The sequence below is a fragment of the Heliangelus exortis genome, chromosome 13 (genome assembly GCF_036169615.1).
Source record: "Heliangelus exortis chromosome 13, bHelExo1.hap1, whole genome shotgun sequence".
In the NCBI taxonomy this organism is placed as follows: domain Eukaryota; kingdom Metazoa; phylum Chordata; class Aves; order Apodiformes; family Trochilidae; genus Heliangelus; species Heliangelus exortis.
The window spans coordinates 11,264,810-11,290,851 of record NC_092434.1 but is presented as its reverse complement, the minus strand read 5'-3'; the positions used below and the strand labels follow the sequence as shown (position 1 = coordinate 11,290,851).

At 39.3% G+C, this 26,042-nt stretch overlaps 2 protein-coding genes across 5 annotated transcripts; one reads left to right on the top strand and one right to left on the bottom strand.

Moving 5' to 3' along the window:
* The first annotated feature begins 58 nt into the window (after positions 1-58).
* On the top strand, positions 59-11,474 carry DNAJA2 (DnaJ heat shock protein family (Hsp40) member A2). The gene is made up of 9 exons (XM_071756833.1): positions 59-291; positions 3,184-3,243; positions 4,204-4,427; positions 5,788-5,868; positions 6,189-6,322; positions 7,991-8,187; positions 9,770-9,914; positions 10,059-10,186; positions 10,711-11,474. The coding sequence occupies exons 1-9, from the start codon at positions 214-216 to the stop codon at positions 10,897-10,899; spliced, it is 1,236 nt and encodes a 411-aa protein (XP_071612934.1). The 5' UTR covers positions 59-213; the 3' UTR covers positions 10,900-11,474.
* Positions 9,886-23,077, bottom strand: LOC139802066 (borealin-2-like). 4 transcript variants are annotated; one of them, XM_071756835.1, is made up of 11 exons: positions 22,771-22,964; positions 22,038-22,166; positions 21,622-21,668; positions 21,233-21,293; positions 20,504-20,571; positions 19,762-19,829; positions 17,676-17,774; positions 16,409-16,541; positions 16,101-16,187; positions 13,752-13,881; positions 9,886-9,981 (listed from the first exon to the last, which is right to left on the bottom strand). In XM_071756835.1, the coding sequence occupies exons 1-10, from the start codon at positions 22,898-22,900 to the stop codon at positions 13,777-13,779; spliced, it is 927 nt and encodes a 308-aa protein (XP_071612936.1). In that variant the 5' UTR covers positions 22,901-22,964; the 3' UTR covers positions 9,886-9,981; positions 13,752-13,776. The 4 variants fall into 4 exon arrangements, with proteins under 4 accessions (XP_071612936.1, XP_071612937.1, XP_071612939.1 ...); XM_071756836.1 differs by lacking the exon at positions 9,886-9,981 and having other exon boundaries at positions 13,602-13,881; positions 21,622-21,662; positions 22,771-22,963; XM_071756838.1 differs by lacking the exons at positions 9,886-9,981; positions 13,752-13,881 and adding an exon at positions 15,210-15,382 and having other exon boundaries at positions 21,622-21,662; positions 22,771-23,077.
* Between the last annotated feature and the right edge of the window lie 2,965 nt (positions 23,078-26,042).

Below are 26,042 nucleotides of genomic sequence, written 5' to 3'. Positions count from 1 at the left end.
GGGTCAGGCGCCCAAAGTGGGCCGAGGGGGCGGGGCCCCGCCGCCCGGGGGCGAAGGGAGGGGGAGGGAGAGGGTGGGCGGGGTCCTCCTGCGTCGCGGCGCGGTGACGCCAGGCGTCTGCGCGTGACGTCGCGGCGGCTTTCGTCCTGCTCCCGGTCTCGCCCTCACCGCCCCTCGGCCCGTTCCGGCCCGCGCCCGCCGCTCGCTGCCGCCATGGCGAACGTGGCCGACACGAAGCTCTATGATATTCTGGGGGTGCCGCCCGGAGCCTCCGACAACGAGCTCAAGAAGGTGCGGGGGCGGGGCGGCGGCCGGCTCCCGGGGAGACCGGGAGGCAGCGCTGTGGGGGAGGGGGCGGGCTGGCCGCCGGGCAAGGCGCCGCGGGGCGGGGGGGGGCGGGCGGTCCCGGGGCCGACGGGAGGCAAGGGGAGTGAAGCCGAGGGAAGGCCGCGGGTACGGGGGGGGGGGGGGGGGGGGGGGACATGGCCTGAGGGCGACGGCGGCCTACCCGGCCGCACGGCTGAGGCCTGCGGCCGGCACCCGGTGCCGCCTCAGCAGGCCGCGCCGTGGAGCCGCCGGCTCTTGGCTACCGGGTGGGAGCCGACGGCTCGTGGTGGGCCGTGGGTAGAATCCGGATTGGAGAGGAGAGGGGAGATGGGGACGGCGAGAGGAGGGAGCAGCGGGGCCTGCCCGTGCTCCCCGTGTCCCTGGCCCGGCGCCGCCGCGTCCCGCGTTGGCTCCGGGCGCCGCTGGGGCTCTGCTCGTCTCGCCCCCGAAGCGCCGCGTCCCTCCCGCGCGGCAGAGCGGTGTTCCCAGCCGGCGAAAGGCTTTTTGGGTGTAAAAATCCTCGTGAACGACTAGCAGGTTCTAACCGGTGCCATTGTCTGCCCCACGTGTAGGCCTTAGTAACGTTTCGTTTTGCTCATACATTTGATTCCTCCCAGGCCGAAAGCGACAAAGTAAGGTAAACAAAGAAGAGGTGAAAACTTGGACCCAGATCATCAACATAACAGTTCCCTATGTCCATTTAATTCTGTAGGGTATAAACCACTTTTTTTCTAAAACGACTTAATGACCATTCTCACGTGAGGGAGGATAATTAACTAGACAGTTTCCTAGCAGTGACCTGCTTCCGCTGATGGGTGGTGCTGGTATTAAAAAGTATGCGTTACCCATCATGCATGTGGTAGCCTAATTTGTACAGGGATGGGCAGTTGCAGTGGTGAAATAGTGTTAGAGATGGAAGGCATGCAGTGAGAAGATAGTGCTGGCTACCAAACACAATCAATTAGATTATTTTTTCCTTACAGAGTTCTCTTATGAGTATCAGTGTCCTCTAAGAATGGAAAACTCACAGCAGTTTGCTGTTTGGATAATCTGCAGTGCTCAATATTAATTGCTATAGATGAGATACACCACAGAATGTCAAGTTTCCAACTGCTTGCACAGCAAGTTTATCTCATTGTCACTGGGAGGTCACATGGATGTTTTATTAGTTGAATATTTAACCTACATAACAGTGTAGCAAAGTGAAAACAAATAGGTGATAATTTAGTCAAAAGCAGATGAGAGAACTGGCTTCAACACTCATTTGTTCAAGTAACTAGTAACTTTTATTTAAGTTATAATATGATGTTGGTGTAGACCCTGATTCTGGATCTGTGTTTGATTAAATAAATAGTGGTAGTTTTGTTTTGGGCCATTAGTAGCCCTAAGAATTGATCTAAATTGGAGTGTTGTTATCAGCAAAGACATGAGTGCTCTCTTTTTAAAAATCATGCAGACTCCTTTTTCCTGGTTAGATAGTGTGAGGTAGGTTTTAAGTTTGGTGTTCTGGTTGTTGTTGGTTGTTTTTTCCTTGGTTTGATGCATTACAATATATAAAGTCTATTTTTATTACAGAATGCAGATGTTTACAGAAGATTATACTTTTTTACTGGTGATTAATTTGCCCTCTAAGATGTATTTTTTTTGTTCTTTATGCTCACTGTGGTTTAGAATATTTGACTTGTAACACTGTACTATTTTCATTTCACTTCCTTATGAAACTATTTTTTGATTGAATGAAGAAGTACTGAGTATTTCAGGATAATCAGTAAAGAAGTAATTATGGAGTACAAAAAAGCAATCTTACTTGTTCCAATATAAAATGGAAACTTGTGGTCCCTGTAAAGCTTTGTGATTAAAGCTTTCATAACATTGTACTTTTAAAGAGCTAGTACAAATGCTCAGTTCTGCAGAAACAGAACTTTTGAAACATCCATTGTAAGAATGAGTGTTTCAGTTGTTTGCAGTTGCATCACTGTAGCTTTTTTGTATGTATAATGTAAAAAATAAAAGACTGTGTACCATGTAATTTATTAACATCTGTCCCCTGATTGGTTTGGGGGCTTGTTAAATGTGGAGTGAAGGAGAGACTTGAGGTCTGAGCTCTGTGAAAAGCTCAAATTGTGGGAAAAGTCTCTGCATGGTCTGTTATTTGCTTTGATCCTCTATAGGATGAAGTACTGCTGTAGAAAAAGTGGTGGTCTTGAGAGTTGAAATACTGGTAAAAAAAAAAAAAAAAAAAAAAAAAAAAGAAAAAAGCATGAGCATACTGAAAAATCTGTTTTGGAGATATGACTGTACTTACACCTCCTATTGCTTTAGAACAGTAAGGTGAAATAAAAGCAATAATCTGTACATTTCTGCTCTTGTAACTTGTATACTTTGTTCAAAGTGAGATGTAGTCTTCCATTATTGATAAATAAGAATAAATTATCGTGAGGATTGACTGATAGTTGAATGAGAAGCTGAAGCAGCCATTTTGTTGTTAGATGTATTGCTGTGATTGAAGTGAAAGATAAATGGGTTGAAACTTAAATTGTTACAGGCTTTGAGTGGGTTCTGTAGAGTAAGTCATTTTAATGAAAGTTCAATGTGATTTTTCTGTAAGCTAATGAAGATAAGCAGGAAAACTAGTTCTACCTAGTGTTCTATTGTGTACTGTAGTTGTGTGCAAATCCAAGTATAGTTAATTTGTGAATGTAGCAATGTCAGTTTTTCGTATATAATTTCAATTTATGAGTGAATTCAAAATGCTCTCACTTCACCTTATTAATATTTTTTTCACGAAGACACGAGTTTCTCAGGGAAGAACTGATGAATCAAAATTTGAACTAATCATGTGCCTCTTTCAACTAGGCATACAGAAAGCTGGCCAAGGAATACCACCCTGATAAGAATCCAAATGCAGGGGACAAAGTAAGACTTCTTTTTCTTTCTTAAACTCTTGAAGTTTGCTTTTACAGTAGCAACTGGGGGACCAAATACAGGTGTTGGGGGCTCACTGGTATTCAAAAATAGTATCTGTGAGAGAGAGCCCTGTCTCTTCTACTTCTTACGCATCTCAAAATCAAACCAGCATACCTCATGAAAAAATGTATCAGTTGGCTGAGTCACATTGGTTGGGAAGGTAATGCTGAGGGAAAAGATGCCTCTCTTGATCTGCCAAGATGATGTCAGCTGGCATTGTCATCTATATAGGTGTTTGGGGTAGAGTTGGTTTTCCAGGTTTTTCCAACATGGAAAAACATACATGTGGAAGTTCTTGAAACTGCTCCAGCATAAACCAAATTACATATGTGGGAAGGTTGAATTAGATTTGTCATGCTAATAGGAATTTTTAAAAAGTAATTAAGTTGACTCAGCTGATTCTCCTTAACAGAACTGAAGTTCTCATGGTTGCTTAGAGGTGACCAGAGATGACTGTGCAAGATACTGATTTGTTTTGAGGACAAACACATTAACAATTTAGCAACTTACTAAAATGCATATTAATGTATTTTAAGTGCCCAACGTATCTTGAAGTCTTTACCATTAGTATGTGACTTGGGGGTTTTTGCCTGTTGGCTACTGCAGTATTATGTATTTCAAGGTTTTCATCTTTGGCTGTCTCGTTGTTTGTAAGAAAACTGTCTTATGATTGTCACAGTAAAGATCAAGTCAATGAAGTTTTGCAATAAGATGCCATATTTTATGGGAAGAGGTAACTTCACTATGCCCAAGTCTGGCTTTTAAGTATTGCTTATGAGAATGAGGGTGGAGAATGGTTCGCTTCTGAACTTTCTTAATTGGCTGCTCATGTTTGGCAAGACAATAGTAAAATGTTGCCTTGAAGTTCTCAATTGTCATGCTACTGTTTTGACTCTGTTCCTCTTCTAGTTCAAAGAAATAAGCTTTGCCTATGAAGTATTGTCAAATCCAGAGAAACGTGAGTTATATGATAGATATGGAGAACAGGGGCTTCGAGAAGGTAGCGGTGGAAGCAGTGGAATGGACGATATTTTCTCCCATATCTTTGGTGGTGGATTGTTCAATTTCATGGGTGGGCAGAGTAGAAGTCGTAATGGTAGAAGAAGAGGAGAAGATATGATGCATCCACTCAAGTGAGTATCCGGTTACTTTCAGGCTTTCCTGATCATTACTTGACTTTTCTAGTTTGTGCTCCTGATATGCTTCTCAGTTGAGATATTTGGCATTCTTAGATCTGTGTGTAGTCCAGAAGGCAGTCGTCATGAGTTGCTTTTCCTCAGTTAATCTTACGGACTAATACTTTGCTTTTTCATGGTTATTAGCCTGCATATTCTTCAACAATATTTTACTTGGTTTTGCTCCTTAATTATGTTTGGAAAAGTATTTGAAAACAAACTATTCATTCGCTGTATTCTTAGGGAAGCAGAGGTACTAAGGCTGTGGAAAGACTAAAGTTGGGTTGCATTCATAGTGTAATACCAGCTGGAAAAGAAGTTGAATGGCATAATTAATTGAAAAGTGTGTGTGGCAGATTTGGTGGGTTTTTTTGTTGATTGTTTTGTTGTTGGTTTGGTTTTGGGGTTATTTTGCCACACTTGAATATGGCATCTAATTGTGTCTTGTAGATCTCTGCTTGCACTCTTGAGTGGCTCTTTGCCTGCTGAGGAGGTGCTTTCTGAGTTCTTAAGTTAAGCTGCATCTTTCCTGTGGCTGGCAAATCATGATTAGTAAAGTCTGCTTCCTTTTACATGCTTGCTTAGTTTAGTAGCTAGTACTGCATGATGTATTATTGACTAGCTCTGGTTTTGTTGTTATGTGTAAAGTGATGCCAGGCAACCTTTTCTCAATACACCAAGCTGAAATTTCTATCCACTAGCAAACCCTTTTTAGAAAAACACTAAATGAGCTCATAAGCTTTTATCAATATGAAGATTACTGGAGTGTGATAGTGTGTTTAGATTTGTTCATGTTTCAATTTAGAAGCTCTCAAAGAATTCAGTGACATTAGGGACATGGTAACCTGTTCACACGAAGTTATCACACATGGAAAGTCCTACACAGTAATAAGTATTCTGTATGTATTTTTATGTATGCATGCTATAAATAATGCTAGAAGTGTTTAGAGAGGCTTGTTTCTCACCTGTCTGGTAGAACATAAAACCCCTGTCAATATATGTTAAAACCTAAAATGCTAGATCAGCATCTCTTTTCCTGTTGAGAAACACAAGCGGTGCTATCTGATTTCTTCTGACTAAATCAGAAGTCTTTTCTGAAACTATGTTCAGGATTACATGTGTATATTCATATGTATGGGAATGTTTTTAGTAACTCCTTGTGAAGGCTAAAATGGTGCTTTAAAATCATATTAGAGTAGCAGGTTTAGTCTTTTTATGAAGATCTGTTTTTCTGTAATTTGTCCTACGCAAGTATTTTAATTACACGGGGAAGGTAAGTTGTTAAATGATAACCCAAGAGAACTGCTTTATTTTGTAGAGTCTCTTTAGAAGATCTGTATAATGGAAAGACAACTAAACTACAACTTAGCAAGAATGTCCTTTGTAGTGCATGTAATGGGTAAGTTTGTTTCTATTTTTGAGTTCTCTGGTTGCTTTGTTGGAGTATAGTGTAATGAAGCATCTGGTATGTCAGATCTTTATCGGTATTTGACTTACTGGAGCCTGCTTTCAGACTAGAAAATTGTTGAACTTGAATGATACTGTTGATGGAACTGAAACTATTCAAGGGCTTTGTTTGGGGAGGGAAAGGAAGTAGGATACAACCTAATTGGAATTGGCAGTGCAATTAGGTATGTTAACCTACTGATGTAGGGTGGGTTTTTTATGGTATCTTTCTGAAAAACTTACTTTTCATCCAACTGATGCTTTCTATTCTAGGCAGGGAGGGAAGGCTGGAGCTGTTCAGAAATGTAATGCTTGCCGGGGTAGAGGTGTACGTATCATGATCAGACAGCTGGCTCCTGGAATGGTTCAGCAGATGCAGTCTGTATGCTCTGACTGCAATGGAGAAGGTAGGCCAAGCTATTCTGTGTTGCTACCTGGATGTAGATGGATTCCGCCTCCTGTTTAAACCTCAGGAGGAACCTATCCAGGACATTTTTGCTCCCATCCTAGTCAGTAATCTGATGTCAGCACTGATAAATTATTTTACTTGGACCAGCAAGATTTTGTTTAATTTACTGAAAAGAAACCCAGAAGCTTGAACAGTAGGGACTGATTGTTTTTAAAAACACTTAGATGTGAATGTTACTTATTTCTACTACTCTTGTGTTATGGCAAAAAACAAGATTATGTTGTTTTAGGAGCTTTTTTGTCTTTTGTGCCATTTGCTAACATTCAAGTACAGGTTTAGGTTGAAAATGGGAATCTAAAGTTGGATTTTAATGTCTTCAAGAAGATACCTTTTGCTAAATTGGTTTTGTTTGGTGGGACAGATTGAGCACATGAGCTGCACTTGATTTGATTGCTTTTTAGATTCTCTGCAGGTTGTAGAGTAGTAACACCACTTTGTGGATGACTTTAGTGTTCACAATATTTGGAAATTACAAAGGATTGTATCTCATGATTAGTCAAAATACTGCGTTACTGATGTTGTCTTTGAATATTTTATTTTCACAGTTCACATTCCTAACCTACATGCTTAGTAGTTTCAGCTTCATCGTAATGTTACTTGGTTTCTCAGAAAGGTAGTTTAAGGTGGCAAGTTTAAGGTCTTAAACCAGGGGAGCAGTATCGGAAATAACTACTGATATTGAGCACATGACCTAATATTTTGGTTACTCTGTAGGAAGACAGTAGCTTACTTGAAAAGTAAACACAAAGCAAAACAGAGAATCTAAGCTATTTTGCATGGTCATCTTCCAGTTTGCTGGAAAAATGAATTACCTTGGTAGAAGTGGTAGAAAATAAGAAAAACTGTTCAGTTTTGGAGTGTGAGTGAAATCTCCTATGTGTAAGAAAATGTTAGCTCCTTTCTGTAGGAAAACCTGTGTATTTCTCTTGCATGCAACTGTGATTTGACCAGCTATTTGTGCCCATTTTACATGCAAGACTCTCCCGTTCTATGGGCTGCATTTAGATAATACTTTGTTATCCTGGTATACTGCAAAACTTGGCTGTTAATAGACAGAACCCATTAATGCTGTTTTTCCACTGTTGTTAACAGAAGTAGAACTCAGCTTCCTGACTTCATTGAAATAGTTTGAAATTCATATTCTGACTTTTAAGGAAGGGGTTTGGTTTTAGTTTCATCCTTTCTCTTATAGCTTTTTTCCTCTAGCATAACAAGGAATGAAAGCAGGGTTTTTTTCAGGAATTACTTGAGTGGTAAGGATACTGAAGTGAAATTAAGACTTAAGGAACACAAGAATTTGTAGACAAAGTCTTGGTTTTTCTTTCTCTAGAACACTCACTTATAAAAATCCTCGATAAGACAGCTTGGAAAGTTACGTTTATCTTTGTATCCTCCTACCCACCCCCCCTCCTTTTTTTTTTTTCTTCTTCCTCCTCTTCCAACTAAGATAAATAGATTCTAGCTTTCCTCCTGTGAGGAATTCTTTAAAGCAGCATCTAAAACACTAGCTGTTGCATGTGTTCTTCAGCCTGCTTGAAAACAGTTTTTCTTTGGAATTGGATGCACTTATGATAAATCTCTGAACTCAAAATAAATCTTTCTTTAGGGGAAGTAATTAATGAAAAAGACCGCTGTAAAAAATGTGAAGGGAAGAAGGTGATCAAAGAGGTAAAAATACTTGAAGTCCATGTAGACAAAGGCATGAAACATGGGCAAAGAATTACATTCAGTGGAGAAGCAGATCAGGCTCCAGGTGTGGAACCAGGGGATATTGTCCTCCTACTTCAAGAAAAGGAGAATGAGGTAATGCTTTTGAGTTTATATTTTAAATGCCTTTTATCCTAGTCTTTAATATTTAAGTATATAGATGGCTGTTTTAAAGTAATTGATATAGTTGCAGCTCTGGGAGAGATAGTGAATAGCTTTTAATAAATTTATGGGAAGTAACATGGCCTTTGCGGAGAGCCAGGAAAAACTTTGCAAGTCTCCAGCCAGATTCTGGTGCTTCCTGAAGCTAATTAAAGGTAGTTTTCTCAGGTAAGCTCAAGCTGACTTTGATACAGTGAAGAGACATTTGGGATGTTAACTTCTATCTCATTTGCTGTCGACACTAATAAAATGCTATTTATTAGTGTTACTTTTTTGTCCAATGTCTTGTGACATGGCAGGGAACTCTTATTAAAACCCCCAGATGGTGCTTTTTATCTCTACTGTTGTGGTTATGGAGAAAAAACCACAGAATGCTGACATAAACGACAAGTTTAACATAACAAAGGAACATTATTTTATACTTGTTTGCTAAGGCTTATGCTTACTGTGTTCTGGAGTGTATACATTGTTTTTTTGAGTTAAATACTGTAATTTCTCTTTTTCTCTGTTTAAACTCCCATAGGGCAGAGTTGAGGTGACTGCTTTTTTTTGAATACTTCTGTTTAGAAAGTCTAGGTAGTACTTTGAAATAAGAAATAGTCTGTGTTATACTCTGGAAGAAATGTTCACAGGAGTGGTGAATGGAAGTTCTGTTGTAACACAGAGAATATCATTGGGTACAAATTTAAATTGCAGTCATTCACGAAGAATATAATGTTGGTTATCTGAAAGTAATCTTTTTAAAGCTGTGTCAAAGGCTGCCAATTTGTCAGTTTTGCATCGCTCTTTACACATTCTTCTGTAATACTGGTTTAAAAGTGGCACTGATTTTGACTGTGATGAATACAGAACAGTCAGATGTGCATGATAGCATCAAATTTCAGGTTGTGCCACTTCTGTCTTAGTCTTCTAATGAACTGAAATGTAGTTTTACAATAGAAACAGTTCGGAAAAATACTGTACCTTGCCCTAGTGAACTGGACTGACTTTCAGTGTTCTTAAAATTTCCCTTGAGGTGGGAGTCATGATTCTGCCAATAGATAAAGCCTACATTTATTTTGATTAAGAATCCTGGGTGGTAGAGTTTATGTATCAGGTATGACAGCTGTGGATTAAAGTTCACTGAAGCAAGGTGTGATGACTAATTAAATGTTGAGAAATGAAGATTTCATGTTTGTATTCCCATGCAGTGGAAGGGTCCAAATTTAAGACTTGTTTAGAGGTTGCTTGTGTAGACCATCTTGTGAGTGAGAGCACTGCTGCTATTCAGGCCATTTTGTTTAATTTGAACCTTGTAGCATAGTATGTAGTGTGGTTTGCCCTAGCTTAGATGATACTTTTATCAGGCACAAAGTTTCCAAGTACATTAAGCTATTTAAATAGAATCAAGTTCATTTTGTATGAAGGCTGTTGCTCTGACATTGAATTTAAACAATAAATAATAATTCTAAATAATGAGTCTCATGGAGATAGGATTACAGGACTAGAAAAGATATCTTCAGTTTCTGGTTTTTAGGTGTTCCAGCGGGATGGCAATGACTTACATATGACACACAAGATTGGACTTGTTGAAGCACTGTGTGGGTTTCAGTTCACATTTAAGCACCTTGATGGTCGTCAGATTGTGGTTAAATATCCTCCCGGAAAAGTAATTGAACCAGGTAAGCTTGACCTGATAACTTCTTACTATGCTTTTTTGATTCTTGAACATTTGATCCCCTCCTTGTCCTGCTAACAGAAGAGAATTGTAGAGAGAGATTGGTTTTGAAGTATCACTCTTCAGCTTTACTTCTTTTGAATAACAGGTTGTGTTCGTGTAGTGAGAGGCGAAGGAATGCCACAGTATCGCAATCCTTTTGAGAAGGGGGATCTTTACATTAAATTTGATGTTCAATTTCCTGAAAATAACTGGATTAGCCCAGAAAAGCTTTCAGTAAGTAGTTTTTTAAGCATAAATGTGGTGGTCTTACTTGAGAGTGTATGCAAAGTGTGTGTGTTGTACCTCACGTGCTTGCTTTCAGCATGTAAAAATTTAGATATGAGTACAATTGTTCTTCTGACTTTGCTTATAGGCAAAAAGTAAATTTGAAATACCCAGTGGAATATGAATATACAGAACCTGTATTTAAGAGCTGTGCACATGTTGGGCAGATGAGGGCAGGGGGAAGAATCTTCCTGTTGCTATGTGATAAGTTTTCAGAGTGCAACTGTATTTCCTGATTGCACTTTTCGTTGATGTAATGTGCAGCTGTTGGTTTTCTTTACGTAGTGCCTTCCAGTTGATAGACAAATACTTTGGATACTTCATAATGAGTAAGCACTTCAGGGTTTTCATCAGCTTAGACTTCTAAACCTGCTCTGAAAGGGAAGTTGTGGAAAACTGATTGCTTTTTTTTTTTTTTTTTTTTTTTAGAAATTATAGATGCAGTACTGAATACACTTCTTTTTTTTCGGCAGGAACTTGAAGATCTTCTGCCAGCTAGACCAGAATTTCCCAATGTAATTGGTGATGCAGAAGAGGTAGATCTTCAGGAATTTGATACCACTCGCGGTTCAGGTGGTGGCCAGAGACGTGAGGCTTATAATGATAGTTCTGATGAAGAAAGCAGCCATCATGGACCTGGGGTACAGTGTGCCCATCAGTAAACATTTGTCTAAAAAGTTGCACAAGGATTTTCTTTCAAATTTTGCCTGACTTGTTTTCAACAATCCAGCTGGATTGTATAAGTAATCCAGATGAACCAATGGACATCTATTGCTGTATGTGTAACTTTTAAATTGGTCTATAGTATCTACAGAGTGTAATTTAAACTAACCACAAGCTTACATCTTCATTTGACTGTGTAGCAGAATAAAGCACTTGAAAGGAAGACGAGACTCCTTGTCACATGGGTTTTAAGTTTGTCCTCGTATCTGTGCTTGATTTTTACCAGTTTTGTGTAGATTTTAAGTTTCATATTCAAATTCTACATTGTAAAGTTTGTGTACAATTTGTCCTGAGGCTTGGTATTTGGCTGCACCTGCATAAGCTGCTACAAATAGAATAAAAGAATTTCATAGCCTGTATCTATCATCTAGATGCATGGTAAATGGGCTTTGCACATAATGGGTTTAGAGCTGACTGGGAACAATGGAAGACTAAATTAGAAGTGGTTGTAAGTTTTTTCTACCATCTTGTGAACGGTTTCTGAAATTAAATAAAGCAGTTGGTGTATAATATATTTCTTTTGCCTTGTAACTCTTACTTTTCCAGTGGCTTTAACTATTATGTGTATGAAGAGACTATGTAGATGGCAGGCACTTCATAAACACTGTGAGGCTGAAGCTGCTGTGAGATTAGGTTGCAGTTGGATAACAATTATGTGCCACATACTAAAGTCTTTCCTTGAAATGAGATATGACTAAATGGGCACAGGGGAAGGCTGCAGCCATGTCCCCTTTGTATGAAGAGAACACAGGGATATCTGAATTCAATCAGAAGACAACATAACCTTTTAAATAAAGATGATTAAATACCAAAATAATGGTGTCTTTCTCATAGCCTTTGAATCCAATTCAAAGCCTGGTTTACTGTGACTACCCAGAGGAATGTTTCCAGTTTTAAAAAACTTTGCAAAAGCCTGGCAACTTGTGGTTGCATTAGCACTTTGTAAAGAGATTGAGCTTAGTGCTGTACTTCACAAAAATTTTTGATCTGGAAACTTAATAAATGTAGATGGGCTTGTTACTTTTGGAGTAGTTTGTAGTTTAAATATTAAGACAAAGTTCTCCAGCTTCAGTTCTCTTTATCTACTTTCAACTGGTAAAAATACCACAACAAAGCAAAAGTGTGATTGTAAGTAATTATCAGGTGCAGTTAGTTATCCAAGCTAATTTTGTTAAAATGTTAAGGAACTGCATGAATTTCAGTTGGTAAGCTGCTTCTCTGTAGTGAGGTTTTTCTCCCTGTTGAAGCAAGGAAGTTGAAAGATTCCTGTACTTTTCTTTATAAATCTGAAGTGTGACTTGTTTAATTATTGCTCAGATAGTTGTTGACACTTTACCAATGAGGTTGGAGGGACAAACTCCAAGGGTTTCTGCGTGCTTGGGTAGGCATTGGCATTTGAGTGTTGCTTAATATCCTTGTTACAGACTCTAAAACTGAAGCAAGAATAAATACTGTATGACCTGTATTTCAGTATGCTGTGGCATTCTCATCTAGTGAATATTTTCATTTATTAAAACTTCAGGCTGCTTTTCATGAAGCCATGGTAACGTACTGATCTTTTCTGTTGATTTATTTCTCCAAGAAGTTGCTCAACCTGTAATGCTTAAACAATTAAAATGCCTGTCCTGTGCTTTTACATAGCAGCTTTGGGATTTTCCTCTGGAAAACAGAGTATGTGCTCTTTTTATCTTCTTACTTTCATTTTTTTTTTCAGGAGAATAGAGGAAGGGATTTATGGTAACTTTAATTCTAAGCTGGGGGCGGGGAAGTTGATCACTGTATGTGGTGTGGGTTAGTCTAGTTCTGTTTCAGTCCTGAGAGACTGCATTTAGGCTTCTGACAGCAGCATCTTTCAATGAGTGGTGACCTTTCGAGTAGCCCTTACTAAGGGTATCTCCTGCTCTACACAGAGGGTATCTGTTTACAAAGCTGCAGCATAGAGCACCTTCATGTGAATTCACAATCTACACTGTCTTTGTTTCAGTATCATAAGTTGCAAGTAATACGCTGCTAAAGTTACTAATATTTTAATAATAAAGTTACTGATACCTTTTAAGACTTAACATAGCTATTAATTCTTTAACTGAGCTGATGCGATTGTCTTTTGAAAATTAATAAGCATTTGACTCTAATTGCTTATTAGCTGTTTATTATCTCAGTAATAAACAGCTGCAACTGAAGTACTTCTGCTAGAGGTGGTACTATAAACGAGTATTCTGTATGTCAGTAGAAAGCAAACATGATCACTAGAACTGTATCTAGAGCCATTTTTGAGCTGACACTTTTAAAATATGTATAATATTGGACTCAAGAAGCTGAAATGAAAAGAACAAATACTGTCTACCTTATTTTGTGACATCTCTTGCATATACAGTGACTAAAACTGACCTAAAGCTGACTCTCATACAAAGTCTTATCTGTCCTCTTGAGTGGGTGTAATCTACCCAGGTGTTCACAGTGAATTTGTAAGATACTGACAGTGGTGTGGTTCTCGTTGACATAAAAGATGAAGCTACATTCTTTTTGAAAAACAGGTTTGCAGAGAAGTTGGAAATAAGTAAAAGATGACTGCTGCCTGAAATAATGAAACATGCTGAAAACTTACCAGTTGATACACAACAATTTCTCAGCCTTCTAAATAGGATGTAATAGGAAAATTTTATTAGTTATTAACCCATAACATTCTGTTGTAGCCTTGGGCTGTAAAGGAGGTGTGGAGCATTTAATCCTTTGCCTCTTTTACCAGACCTAAAAGCAACTTTGGCAATATAATTGGAATTCTGCAGGCTACCTTGTTTGATGACAGTTCTTAGAGATTACTTCAATTCATTGAAGAGTCCTTGTATTTTATTACAGTGTACATCCTGTGAATCTGCTGTTGTGTCAGGGCCCAGAAACACCTTCCCAGCTCTTAGTAGTAGCTTTTTAGTCACAAAAAAAAAAAAAAAAAAAAAAAGCTGATCGAAATTGCAAGTCAGAAAATACATTAACATAAGCATGCTGGATTAAACACTAGCACCTATTCTTTAAATATGACTACCATCATACCTCAAGCCCCAATGAGATGCACAACAGAGGTGTGGGGGCCTGTCTTCCAAAGCATGCCTAACACTATACATTTCAGAAAAATTAAATCTGAAGGTTTCAGTACTGCATTGTAATTTTGGTTACCTTACTGTATTACAGAATAGTTAAATCATTCACATTTAAATGTCCGTTTTCCTGCAATAATAGCTAATACCACACTCCTGATGTTCTTAACACTTTAAGGGGAAATGGAGGTTAATTCAAGTGAAACTGCTGAGTTACAGAACTGACTGTGAATGTTTTGTAAACTTCATGTATAATCTGAATGAGAGGTTTATTTCTGTATTTTCTGGTTATCAAGTAAGAGCACAGTTTTAATCTAGGTTTGATAAGTCTTTTAACCTCATGTTCTTTGCCAGTTTTGTCTCCTGGGCCTTGGAAAGCTTTTTTTTTTAAACTTTATTTGAAACTTGTCATCTTTGTGTGCACGAGTATAGGCAAAAGTAGAACAGAAGAAAAACTAATCTACATTTCATTCTTACACTGATGTTTTGAGGTCTCTCATAGCATCCTGTACCACAGTAAAAACACTTGCTGAAATCACCACTGGCTGAGTAAAAACCAACTGTATCTTCACATTCTGAAACACTAGTGCACTCCTAGCAGAATTACTGGTGGACTGGCATCTTTACCTAGAAAGATATTAAAAGCCTTTTCTACAAATTACTCAAAGTACTAAAAAAAACATGGGTTAACACCATGAATCACAGAATACTAGCTGTCATCTTGCATATTACTGTCATGTCTTGGAACAAGACAGGAACTGTTTTATTCTTATATCAGATTCATATATGCCACCACATAACTGAAGTTACATTCAAGAATTTAGAAGCTTGCTCTAAAGCTTAATTTCAGAGATTGAAACTGACAAGACTTAAGCATTAGTAGTAAACCAACACCACATACTGCTTAGGGCATGCATGGAAGAATGACAGTAAAGAGCTCTATATTTTATAGTAGTTACATTAAAAAAAACACAACAATCCTTTTTAGAATATCAGAATTAAAACATAACCTACATTCAACCTATTATTTTTTACTTCACCATGACCTGAGGTTAGATGTTAAGTGAGCTTTTTATATAGAAGTAGGAAAAGTAGAATTATTTTCTTCTGCTTTTGTATCTTTCAGAGGTAACAAATTTAATTATACACACCACAGATTTTTATATAAAAACATTTACTGAGCATTATACAGCTTTATTAAGATATTGAAGACATTCTTTCTATAAACAGAGGGAGCAAGCAAGAGCTGTTGTGAATATTCTATAGTCACAAGATGGTTCCACTAATTTGGTTTAGCTGTTGCCTTTCCACATAGTACGGTCAGCTCACTCTAAAGGGGGAAAAATTATTTTAGTTCAAGCTACCCAATAGAATTAGGAAAAAAGTAAGAGAACAATCAGTATTACTGAAGAAAGTTGTGAGGAAGCACTCTTCCCCTCCTCCCCCATTCTCTTCCTGCAAAGGCAGGTCCTCCTTACAAAATATTGAACAGCTTCCAGACCTTTAGCTTAACTCAGCTGCATTCAAGTCTAAACACCTGCAATACTGTACACTGATTAATATTTCTTATTTCTCAAAGGTAAAGCAGTTACAATTCAATTGCAGCAGAGAACTAGCAGGTGTACAGTTCTTACTGAGCAAGGGACATAGAATAATAGATTATAATAAGAATCAAAACTTTGCTCTAGGTTTGTATGTCTGTGTGAATACAAAATAGAAAATGGCAGTTTGCTCACATGGTAGGAGAGACACTGAAGCAATCTAGAAGGAAAAGTTGCTGCTTCTCTTCTCCCCCAGGCAATTACCAAACTCCACATTCTTGCTTAAGTGCACTTACTTTTAAACATTATCTCTGTGCAGCAGTTCTCCCTGTTTCTCCCTTGCCCCATTCCTCCCTTGCCCCATTCGTCCCCCCCACTTGCACAAACCAATTTAGGCTTAACCTCTTAAGAGTTAAAGCACTTAAAATTTGCATTCATGACAGTATCTCACATGAAAACCTGAAACTAGGTGTCTATTTATATATAAGCCTACTAGTTTAAGCTTACCACTAAGTTATGAATATGCTGTACTGTATCTTGATTTAGTAGTTGTACATCAATGTTATGGAGGTCTCCACCAGCCGTACAGAGCGTCTAAATATGAACAGAAAGAGTTTTAAGATGAAAACAATTGTGCAAGTTTTTACATCCATACCTAACTTTTCTGTAAATCATGTACTTCCCTGCTACACTGCAAAACTTCAGTAACCATTTTTCCATTTCTTTAGGAGGAACTCTATCACTATCAGAGTATTTACCATTTACCAAATACTGCAAGATAAATTTTTGGGGTGCAAAATAAAGAAGATTGATACCTGTCCATCGGCCAGAGGAATGTTTACAAATGGAAGTGTTTTATCTTGGGGTACTGATTTACTTCTTTTTAACATGCCTTGAGCTCTTCCACTGGTAGGTAGAGTTCTTGAGACAGTCTGTTGAAGTCCAGCACTGTAACACAGTAAAAATGTTATTCTGAGGCTAACTTCCTGTGCTCTGCAGAAAATTTTCAAGCATGAAGCAAATGGAAGTAATAGCAAACATACACAGGAGAAAGGTAGCCATGTTGAAAGAATCCAACCATCTGCAGCATTTAGTAGCACCACTGGGTGACATTTTATGATCCTGAAATACTGCAGTAACCTTCTCAGCCTGTGTTATGGGCAAGTAAGCAAACTGACACTTGGGTCACTCTAACAAGAATAACCACTTTTGAATATCAACAGTGAATGATTGTAGTTTGGGGAAAAGGAAACATTATGCCTAAGGGCTTAATATAAGATGTGTGCTGTATCTGTCTACTGCAGAGGGAGATACCAAGAAATACCAAAGCTGCTATCTCTCAGAGGTATAGGGCATGCCTTATGCCATAAAAAATTCTTAAGGTTCTTCCACAATATAATTGTTCTTATTCCACTTCAAAAAATGTGAGATGTCTTTCTTTTGCATGAACACAACAAGCCTTTGAAATGTATAGCAGGCCAAGGTGAAACTAAGCCACTTGATGGTCTCATGACCCATGTAAGTTAGAAAGTTCTCCACCCTCTTGTTTCAGCTGATGACTTCTCCCAAAACTCGGTAGTATATGGAGAATGGTACTAACTGAAAACCTTTACTGTACAATATGCAAAGAACTAGTTGCAAGTATATTTGGGAATGTTTTTTTATCTGTTTATAGGGTTTGGTTGGTTTGTCGTGTTGGTTTTTTTTAAAAGAAAAACAGCAGTATTGGTGACTTTTTAATCAAGCTTGGGTTCTGTGAATTAGTTTCAGATGTAAACTATGCTTTTAAACAACAGTGGGTGGGAGCAGAATTTTACTCTAAATCAAATTTTTTAAAAAAACAGCTTAGTTACTACAACTAATCCTGTGCCTCCATGAGAACATAAGCTAACACCCACTATCAAAACAGGAAGTGTGATTGGTTCACACCCCTGCTCTCAAATTCAGTGGTACATCACAAAGAGCCATTAAACCTAGATGGATAATCGGTGATTAATATCTAGACTGATACTAATGTTGATATAGAGTGTCTTGGTATTGTTAACAAATGTATTTATTAAGAACCAACTGAAAAAACAATACCTTTTAGATAACTTTGGCGTGGCTTTGAAATTTGTGGTACCACAATCAGAAGCAAGAGACTTAAAGGCCTCAGTCACACTTGTAGACGAGTGAGCAGACCTAAAAAAAAAAAAAAAAAAAAAAAAAAAAAAAAAAAAAAAAAGTGTAAAAATTTTGTTTGCTTGAGGTCTCTTGTTTTGGGTTAAGGTTTTTTTTGTTTTGGTTTTGTTGTTTGGTTTTTTTTTTTCATCACCATCTACTGTAGAGATCTATATAGGATAAAGCATGCTAGTAATTAGATCATACTGAAATGTTCCATGACAAATATCTATCTGTGTGTGTGTGTGTGTGTGTGTGTGTGTGTGTGTGTGTGTGTGAAGAACCCTTTTATGGTAGACATGATGAGACCTAACACCATGGGGGAATGACATTTTTTACTAACAATTTATGTTAGTAGATTAGAGAAGGCTGCTATACCTACATTTGGTATAACTAAGGGAGAACCCATAGCTTCCTATTTGAATGTGCATAAAGTCTGAGGAATTTTCTCTTTGAGGATAAATTATTTTTTCCAGCTTACTTCTCAAAATATTTGTCCTGAGTGGCTGACCTGAATCCAGAGATCCATTTTTTTTTCCAGTTTTGGATTCTAACACACTCACAGAAACGTTAATGACAGAAATTTACCTCGCTCTTTTCTCTTGTTCCCCTTTTCCCCAAGAAGATTGTGTTCTTAGCCCAGTGTTCATGTACTTGAATAAAAGCAACCTTCAAACACTAAATAATTAGACTTCCCCAGGCAAAGCAGCCTTCTCTAGCTTGATTTTGTTGAGCCACAAATTCTACAATCCCAATTTAAGAAACTGCTCAAACCTAATATTTTTTATTATTTCTTTTAGAGAGAATAAATGCTGAAATATTATTTAAATTGCATTTCTCTGAAGACAATTTAAATGTATCAAAACATGTACCAGTGGGTACAGATATGCACCCTGGAGACATAGGTTTAGCAGGAGCTTCTCAAAAAAATTTCATGCAGGTATCCACAAACTTTGGCATTCATTAGTAGGTCATTTAGTAGGTCAAGAGAGGTTCTCCTCCCCCTCTATTCTGCATTGGTGAGGCCGCACCTGGAGTATTGTGTCCAGTTCTGGGCCCCTCAGTTCAAGAAGGACAGGGAAGTGCTTGAAAGAGTCCAGCGCAGAGCTACTGAGATGATTAAGGGAGTGGAACATCTCCCTTATGAGGAAAGGCTGAGGGAGCTGGGTCTCTTTAGTTTGGAGAAAAGGAGACTGAGGGGTGACCTCATCAATGTTTTCAAATATGTAAGGGGTGAGTGTCAGGGAGATGGAGTTAGGCTTTTCTCAGTGGTGACCAGTGATAGGACAAGGGATAATGGGTGTAAATTGGAGCATAGGAGGTTCAAGTTGAATATCAGAAAAAATTTTTTTACTGTAAGGGTGACAGAGCCCTGGAACAGGCTGCCCAGGGGGGTTGTGGAGTCTCCTTCACTGGAGACATTCAAAACCCGCCTGGACACGTTCCTATGCGATGTACTCTAGGGGGCCCTGCTCTGGCAGGGGGGGTTGGACTAGATGATCTTTCGAGGTCCCTTCCAACCTCTAGGATTCTATGATTCTATGATTAGATCTTTTAGAGCAACTGCATTTTGGTCCTCCCTGTCTATAAGTTGCTCTAAGGTGTTTTTGCAAGTGTCTATTTTGCTGCTAATAACAGTTCCCTTTCAGCTATGGGAAAAATTGAGGGCAAAATTATGATGCACAATTTATTAATCCTAACAAAGCAACAAAGATATTTCCCTCATGCACTCTCTTCCATTAAGTATTGTTTAGAAATCTATATTGATTACATAGATTCAGAACTGTGTACCAGTGAGTGAGAGATGCACCTACGTCCCTTCATCAGCTAGAGGTGCATTTTTTCTTCAGGGTTCATACCACTACAATGAATCTGGTTCAGGTTATGGAAGATACCTTTATTTAAGGTATTCCTATTGGCCTCATCTCAGATATTTTACCTGAAAAGAGCTCTATCCAGCATTAACAAGTTCAGATGAGTTAAATAAGCTATTAAAAGTCAGTCTTACCTAGTAAGAGGGTTCAATTTGGTATTTAAACCAGAGGCCAATGAAACCAACGACTTTGTTTTGGAAACCTGAAAATTTATATGTAAGGCTGCAGTTAAAAGAAGTGTCATTTTAAGGCAAAATTACAAATATTTCCAGGAAACAAAACTAAGAATTCCCTGTTGGAAAAGAACAGTTAAGCCCCATAGTGGTTCTTTTTATATCATCGTCCATATACATAAAATGGCAAATATGCATTCCATACCATTGTTTCCAATGCATTTTTTTCATAATGGCAAAATGCATTTCTTCACACTCAAGTTCTGTACAAGCAGCCACCTCTCTAATATGCACCCTTTCAACTTGTAAACCATCTTATTATTAATGCCTCATTGTCTGCAGTCATCTTGCTACATACTTCAGGGTCTGGGTGAGACACTGCATTGCACACACAGAGGGGTACAAATTAATACACATGTGCTATTTGGTTAAGAGACCAAGGTGAACAAGTATGCATAAGTAATTTGAATCTAGAAACACACGTATTAAAACATGAGTTTGAGCCCCTTAAAAAAAATTTTTGAATAAAAAAAGGTTTCTCAAACCATCAAGACTTACTTATCCTTGCTTAACTTAAATTTAAAACAATGGATTTTTCAGACAAACAGCAGGCCACTGGCTTGCCCTAACATGGGTCTAGCAGGGCTCCCAGCAGGTCAGAATTGATTAAACAATTATGTTGTTTTTTTCAGAATAAACTTACTTTTTTAGATATTTTCTTTCCAGAAATATGCTTGGCATCTTCGTATTCAACAATTGTAGTTACCTTAACTAGAAAAGCATTAGAAAGATAAATAAATCACAGAAGACCACTTCAAATTCATATATTTGAAGCCCATTTACCCACTGACTTCTACGTATCAGTTCTGCTATCCTGAGGGTCATTCACCAGGGACAGAGTTCAAAGCAAACTATGTGTGTTCATAACAAACATTGTGACACATGGAACAGGTAGAAGACACCAGATGACACTTCAACCCCCAGATAAAAGAAAATTACATTTCATTGGTATTGTCATTCTTTTTACACGTTTTGGTGTATGAAGAGAGATGGCATTTTCCTTACAAACCTCAATGGGCAGGATGTCAAAGGGAAAATATGAGAAAATAACGGTGATTTTCCTAGCTCTTCCACTATCCTGTAAAGCAATGACAAGCCACCTAAATCTGTCTCTTTTTGCCACTTTCAGTGATAAAATCAAAGTGCAGGAATTCTCATCTCATGTTTTAAATTACCTCAATGGTACTGTAGCTCACAATCCTCCACACTGAATGCTGGGGGCACCTCTATGTTATATTTCTGGTTACACACTTTTCCCTCCTGTATCCTTCAGGCTTAACATTCACTCTCTAACTGCTCAGTTCAAACCAATTAAAAAAAAAAAAAAAAAAAAAAAGAAGGAACTGAGGTATATATTGATGGATTGACTTGCCTTTTTTGCTGTTGGTCCTCACCAGTTTTGGATTTGGTATGTCTTCTAGAGAGCAATCAGTCTAAAAAAAAGTTTATCCGACAAGTCAAAGTCACCAGATTTTGCACAGTAAATATATATTATTATCCTACAAAAAGCAGTGATGAAATTGACAGAAATGGAATCAGCTAAACACCTATTTATCTTTTTCAGAAAAATCTGGATTTCTGCCTGCACATGATCCTGAAGCTTTAGGTATTGTTTATAACTTAGAACATGGCTGCCATTCTGTCCTTTTCATATAATCCTCTATCTAGATGGGTAGCCAAAATAATTTGCCTGAGATGTTTACAGCAGGGAGAGAAGACTTTTATTCCATAAACTGTGATAAAATTTTAAAACACACTTACCACTGCAGCTGCAAGAGCCACTTCCTCCACTCCTTGCAAATCTGTAACTCAAGACAGTATAACTTGTTATTAATGTATACTTATTATCTGCAGGTTCTTACCTTGTGGGCTATGTAGCTGAGCAAGTTATTCAGCATTACAGTTGATTAAATAGTTAATCTCAACTAGCATATAAATTGCATTTGGAAAAGATTCAAGTCTTGTAGGACACTCCATACAAAACAACAATGAAAATCTTTCGCCATTTCAGGATGTTTTATCTTTGAATCTCTGCCAATTAGCTTAACATAGTAATCTGATAAAGCAAACTTTTTTATAAAATTGACCAAGTTTACAAGTTCCCTGGCAGTAGTCACGGGTGGATCACGCTGCAGGACACCCACATCCCTCGCAAACACGAGGCTGCACACACTTACCGAGCAAGTCTTTTCTTCTCATTTTCCTGATGGCAACTGGCATCTTCAGCAGCTCCACTGTAAACGCCTTCTCAGCTGTTTGCAAAAGCGAATCAAGTTCTTTCTTCATTTCCTGGATATTTTCCTTGGCTTTGAAACAAAACAGGCTTTTATCGCCACGTCTGTTGCGTATAAGCACTGGCAGACAGCATTACAAAAGAAAGTTAAAACAATGTTTTATTTGGGACGCACCGACCTGGGAGTCAGAGCACCTGGGAGTCGTCATTAAGCTGACGCTTAATGTCGCTGCTTAAGCTGACGGCAAACGGGGCGCGGGGAGGCAAATGGCCAGAGCTGCGCCTCAGCTCCGCCGCAGGACGGGCCCGGGGCCTGAGGAGACCCCGCGGGGAGCTGCGCCCCGAGACTCGGGCGGGCACCGGCGCCCGCCAAGGCGCCCCCTGCCGGAACTGGCGGCGCCTGGGCCCGGCCCGAGCGCGGGCTCAGGGCTCGCGGAGCCCCCTCAGGGGACAGAGCGGGCCGGTCCCCTCTCATCGCCGCCCTCCTCGCTCCGGCTCCGTCCCGAAGGCTCTCCTCGCCGGGAGCCGCCGTTCCCGTTCCCGCGCTCCGCCCCCCCTCTCACCAGGCACCACCGGTACCGCCACAGCGCCCGCCAGCGCGGTGCTCAGCCACCTCAGCACCTGCGAGGGCCGGCGCCCTTCAGGGGCCTTCCCCGCCCCCTCCCGGCCCTACCTACCCTGCTGGTCGAAGTCGCTGAGGAAGAGCGCGATGCGCTGATCCTTCTTCTCCTGAGAAAGGGCCCTGCGGTCGGGCTCCACACCCGAGTCGGTGCTGCGCCGCTTGCCCGCGGACTTCCTCAGGGGCATGGCTGCCTGCCCGCGGAACAGAAGCGCCGCTCCGCACCTGGGAAGCTTTTGTAAGAGAGAGGGCTTTTCCTTCCCCTCTTCCTCCTCCCCCGGAGCCGGGCGGACACACCCTCCGGGGCGGCGGGAGCTCCGGCCCCCTGTGAGGGGCTGCGGGTGCGAGGGAACGGGGAATCCCGGGTCTGTGGGGAGGGAGCTACCCGGGGGTGAGGGGTCAGGGACCCGGCCTCTCCTGTCAGAAGGGAGGGAAAGAAGTGCGGGGAGGTGGTGAGGGTGGGAATCTTGGGGACTCCCGTCGCAGGGGTGCCCCAGGGATGGGTTTGGCCAAGGCCGGACAGGCACAGAATGGGGGCCCTCGCGTCTTGATAGGATATGGGCAGGTGGCACAAAATTGTTCTTTTTCGTTACTCGCTATGAAGCAGCTGTCTGACCATGAGGAGCTACCATAGGGCAGATGAGGGCGCTCATCCCGAGGGTGAGTAAAACCGGGGTGTCCATCACAAGCCCAGGGCTTGGGGCAGGCAGTGGTTGTTCTGCCAGGGGTTTGGACAGGTATTGGGAAACTTTTTTGCTGTATAGGAAGGATCCTATTTCAGCATATTAGAAAGGTATGACTACAGGTATTGAATGTATTAAAACATTCAAAGCCATATCCTTAAAAGCAGAATTGCTTGCCAGAACTTACTATATTACATGAATCCAAATGAAAAAAAATCACACCAGAGGTATGAGTATCTTGGGTTTTGTACAAATGATCAAGCCTGCACTCTTTAGTGACCAAGGAACTGTGTAAAAATAAATTTAAGTAATGTTTTTAAACACTAGTGGTTTTCATACAGTGTATGTAGTTGATGTTGCCAGCTCTTTGAGGTTAGTAGCTTTTTCTGTATTGTGTAACTGGCACAGTATCTTTATCTACCACAGGACAGCCAATGTCACTCAAAACCAGCTGTAAAATTCTGTCTGACAATTCATAATATAACCATTTTATATCAGACTATGTTTTTGCTTTTAAAACCAACAACCAACTCTCCCCAAAAAACCCAGGTAAATGTTTCTGCTTCAGAAAACACTCAAGTGCCTGATAAAAGTATGAGAATAGTCTGCTTTTGCTTTTCTTTAGTGGTGCTGGCATATACATCTATGTTTAGGGAAGCAGGACTAACTTCCTATCCCCTAAACTCAATTTGCTTTTGAATTACCAAAGACCAATAAAGTAATTCTGAGGTGTCACTGCAAAAATATAAGATTGTGTTGCTCTGTACATTCAACCTCATGCAATCTGTTCAAGTTTTTAAAACAAGAAACAACTGACAATAGCAAACAAACCCCTCACCAAAGCTTGCAGGCCACAGTTGATCAGCCTTAACTGACTGATTGATTGCCTCTAGGAAGAAAGAAGTCTGGCTTGCTTAACTCCTGGTTACAACCCTTTGCATAAAATTTGATTAATTATGAGCATACAAATGTCTCTGTGTTATTAGGGAATAGTTCTGTGGTAGAAAGTTTGACATGTGTCAAGTCCGTAAATGGGAGTGATGCAGAAATTCATTATCTGGTGCAGGAATTAAAGTGAATACTAGTTTGAACATGAAGTTAACTGCATCATAGTGAAATCCAGCAAGGGTTGCTTCAGTGACATAGGAAATGGAGAATTATTACTTTTTCTTTTTTTTTTTTTTTTTTTTTTTTTAACATGTGCTTTATTGTTTGGAAGTCTCATACATCTGAAGTACCATTTTAAGGAGCACCTGTAGGAAAATCAAACCTAGAAGCATGCCTTTCAAAGTAAAGATTGTCTGTTATTAATGAAATATTTAAAAGACATTGAAAATAAACCTCTTTTCTTAGCTTTGCAGGATTGTTCCACAAAAATGCACATTAACCTTATCACAGTACATACAAATATTGTGGATGGACAATAGAAATCCCACCCTCCCATATGAGATGCATCAAGAACAAATTGTTATCCCTTAAAATGTCAGAAACATAAAAGGCACCATAATAGAATGTTTAGAAAAAACTCCATTTATGACACTGTATTTTGATTTAAAAGTGTAAGAATTGCTGTCCCAACTTCAAACAAAAAGCCTTTCACACCTGTAAATTATCATTAGAAACTTGTAAAACTTTACAATTTTTCCAGAAGTATCAGGTGCAAATGCAAGGCAAATATAAAATCTATTGACTTATTAGATTACAAATACTACCCCATGAAAAATCTGTAGTTACAAAAATATAAAAAAATATTCTAACTCCCACTATTAGATCTTAGCTTGAATCTACACTGCATTATGAGTCCAAAGCCAGATCTGATTTGGACGTGTTCCTAGAATAGGAAAGTGCTGTTTGTATGATTTTACATCAATATTTGGACCTCTTACTATGGTTTTGCTTTTGGGGTTTATTTTATTAGTGCATATGAAGGATTTCAAGTGGATAGTCCTATCAGATAAAGGTTTTTGTTTCTTAGTGGATACTAGGGACATAAGTTCTCAGTCTGCTGTCCTCCCAGAAGTCAATTTCTGCAAGGATAAAAGTAGAATTTTTTTTTCTGTAAACCTCCATAAAAAAACTTCGTGTAACTGTGTTCCATGAGTACGTATGAGCCTGTGGCCACTAGCAGGTGATTGACAAGTACCAAGTTCTTACAGACTTCAGTAAGGAGCTGTGTGAAGTACACCAGGTGCTAATTCTATGTCATAGATGAGTAGGTGCTGTTGCAAAGACAATTATTGGCATTTCTTGTCTTCCATACGTAATAGATTGGCACATGCTTTATCCTTCTGGTGATTCTCTAGCCTGTGGCTATAATGACCTGGGTCAGCAGAGAATCAGCTCCAAAGGCAGCCTAACAAAGTGCTAGTAGACGTTAAAATTATTTTATTTCTAAATAATAACTTAAAATTAATCATTAGCTTAAATGAGATTCTTAATTAATAAACTTGTTAAATGCTGAGCCAAGGCCACACAAATGCCAATGCTGTCATGGCTGAATATTGGAAGCTATGTTCCTTTAGTCCTTTATCAGTGCTAGCAGAAGGTGTTCAGCTTTCAGCTCTAGAGATACAGAAGCCTTCTTTTGTTGTGTAGGCAAACTGGCATCATTTAGTAGAGTAATACAGCTGTACTCCTACACAGGGAC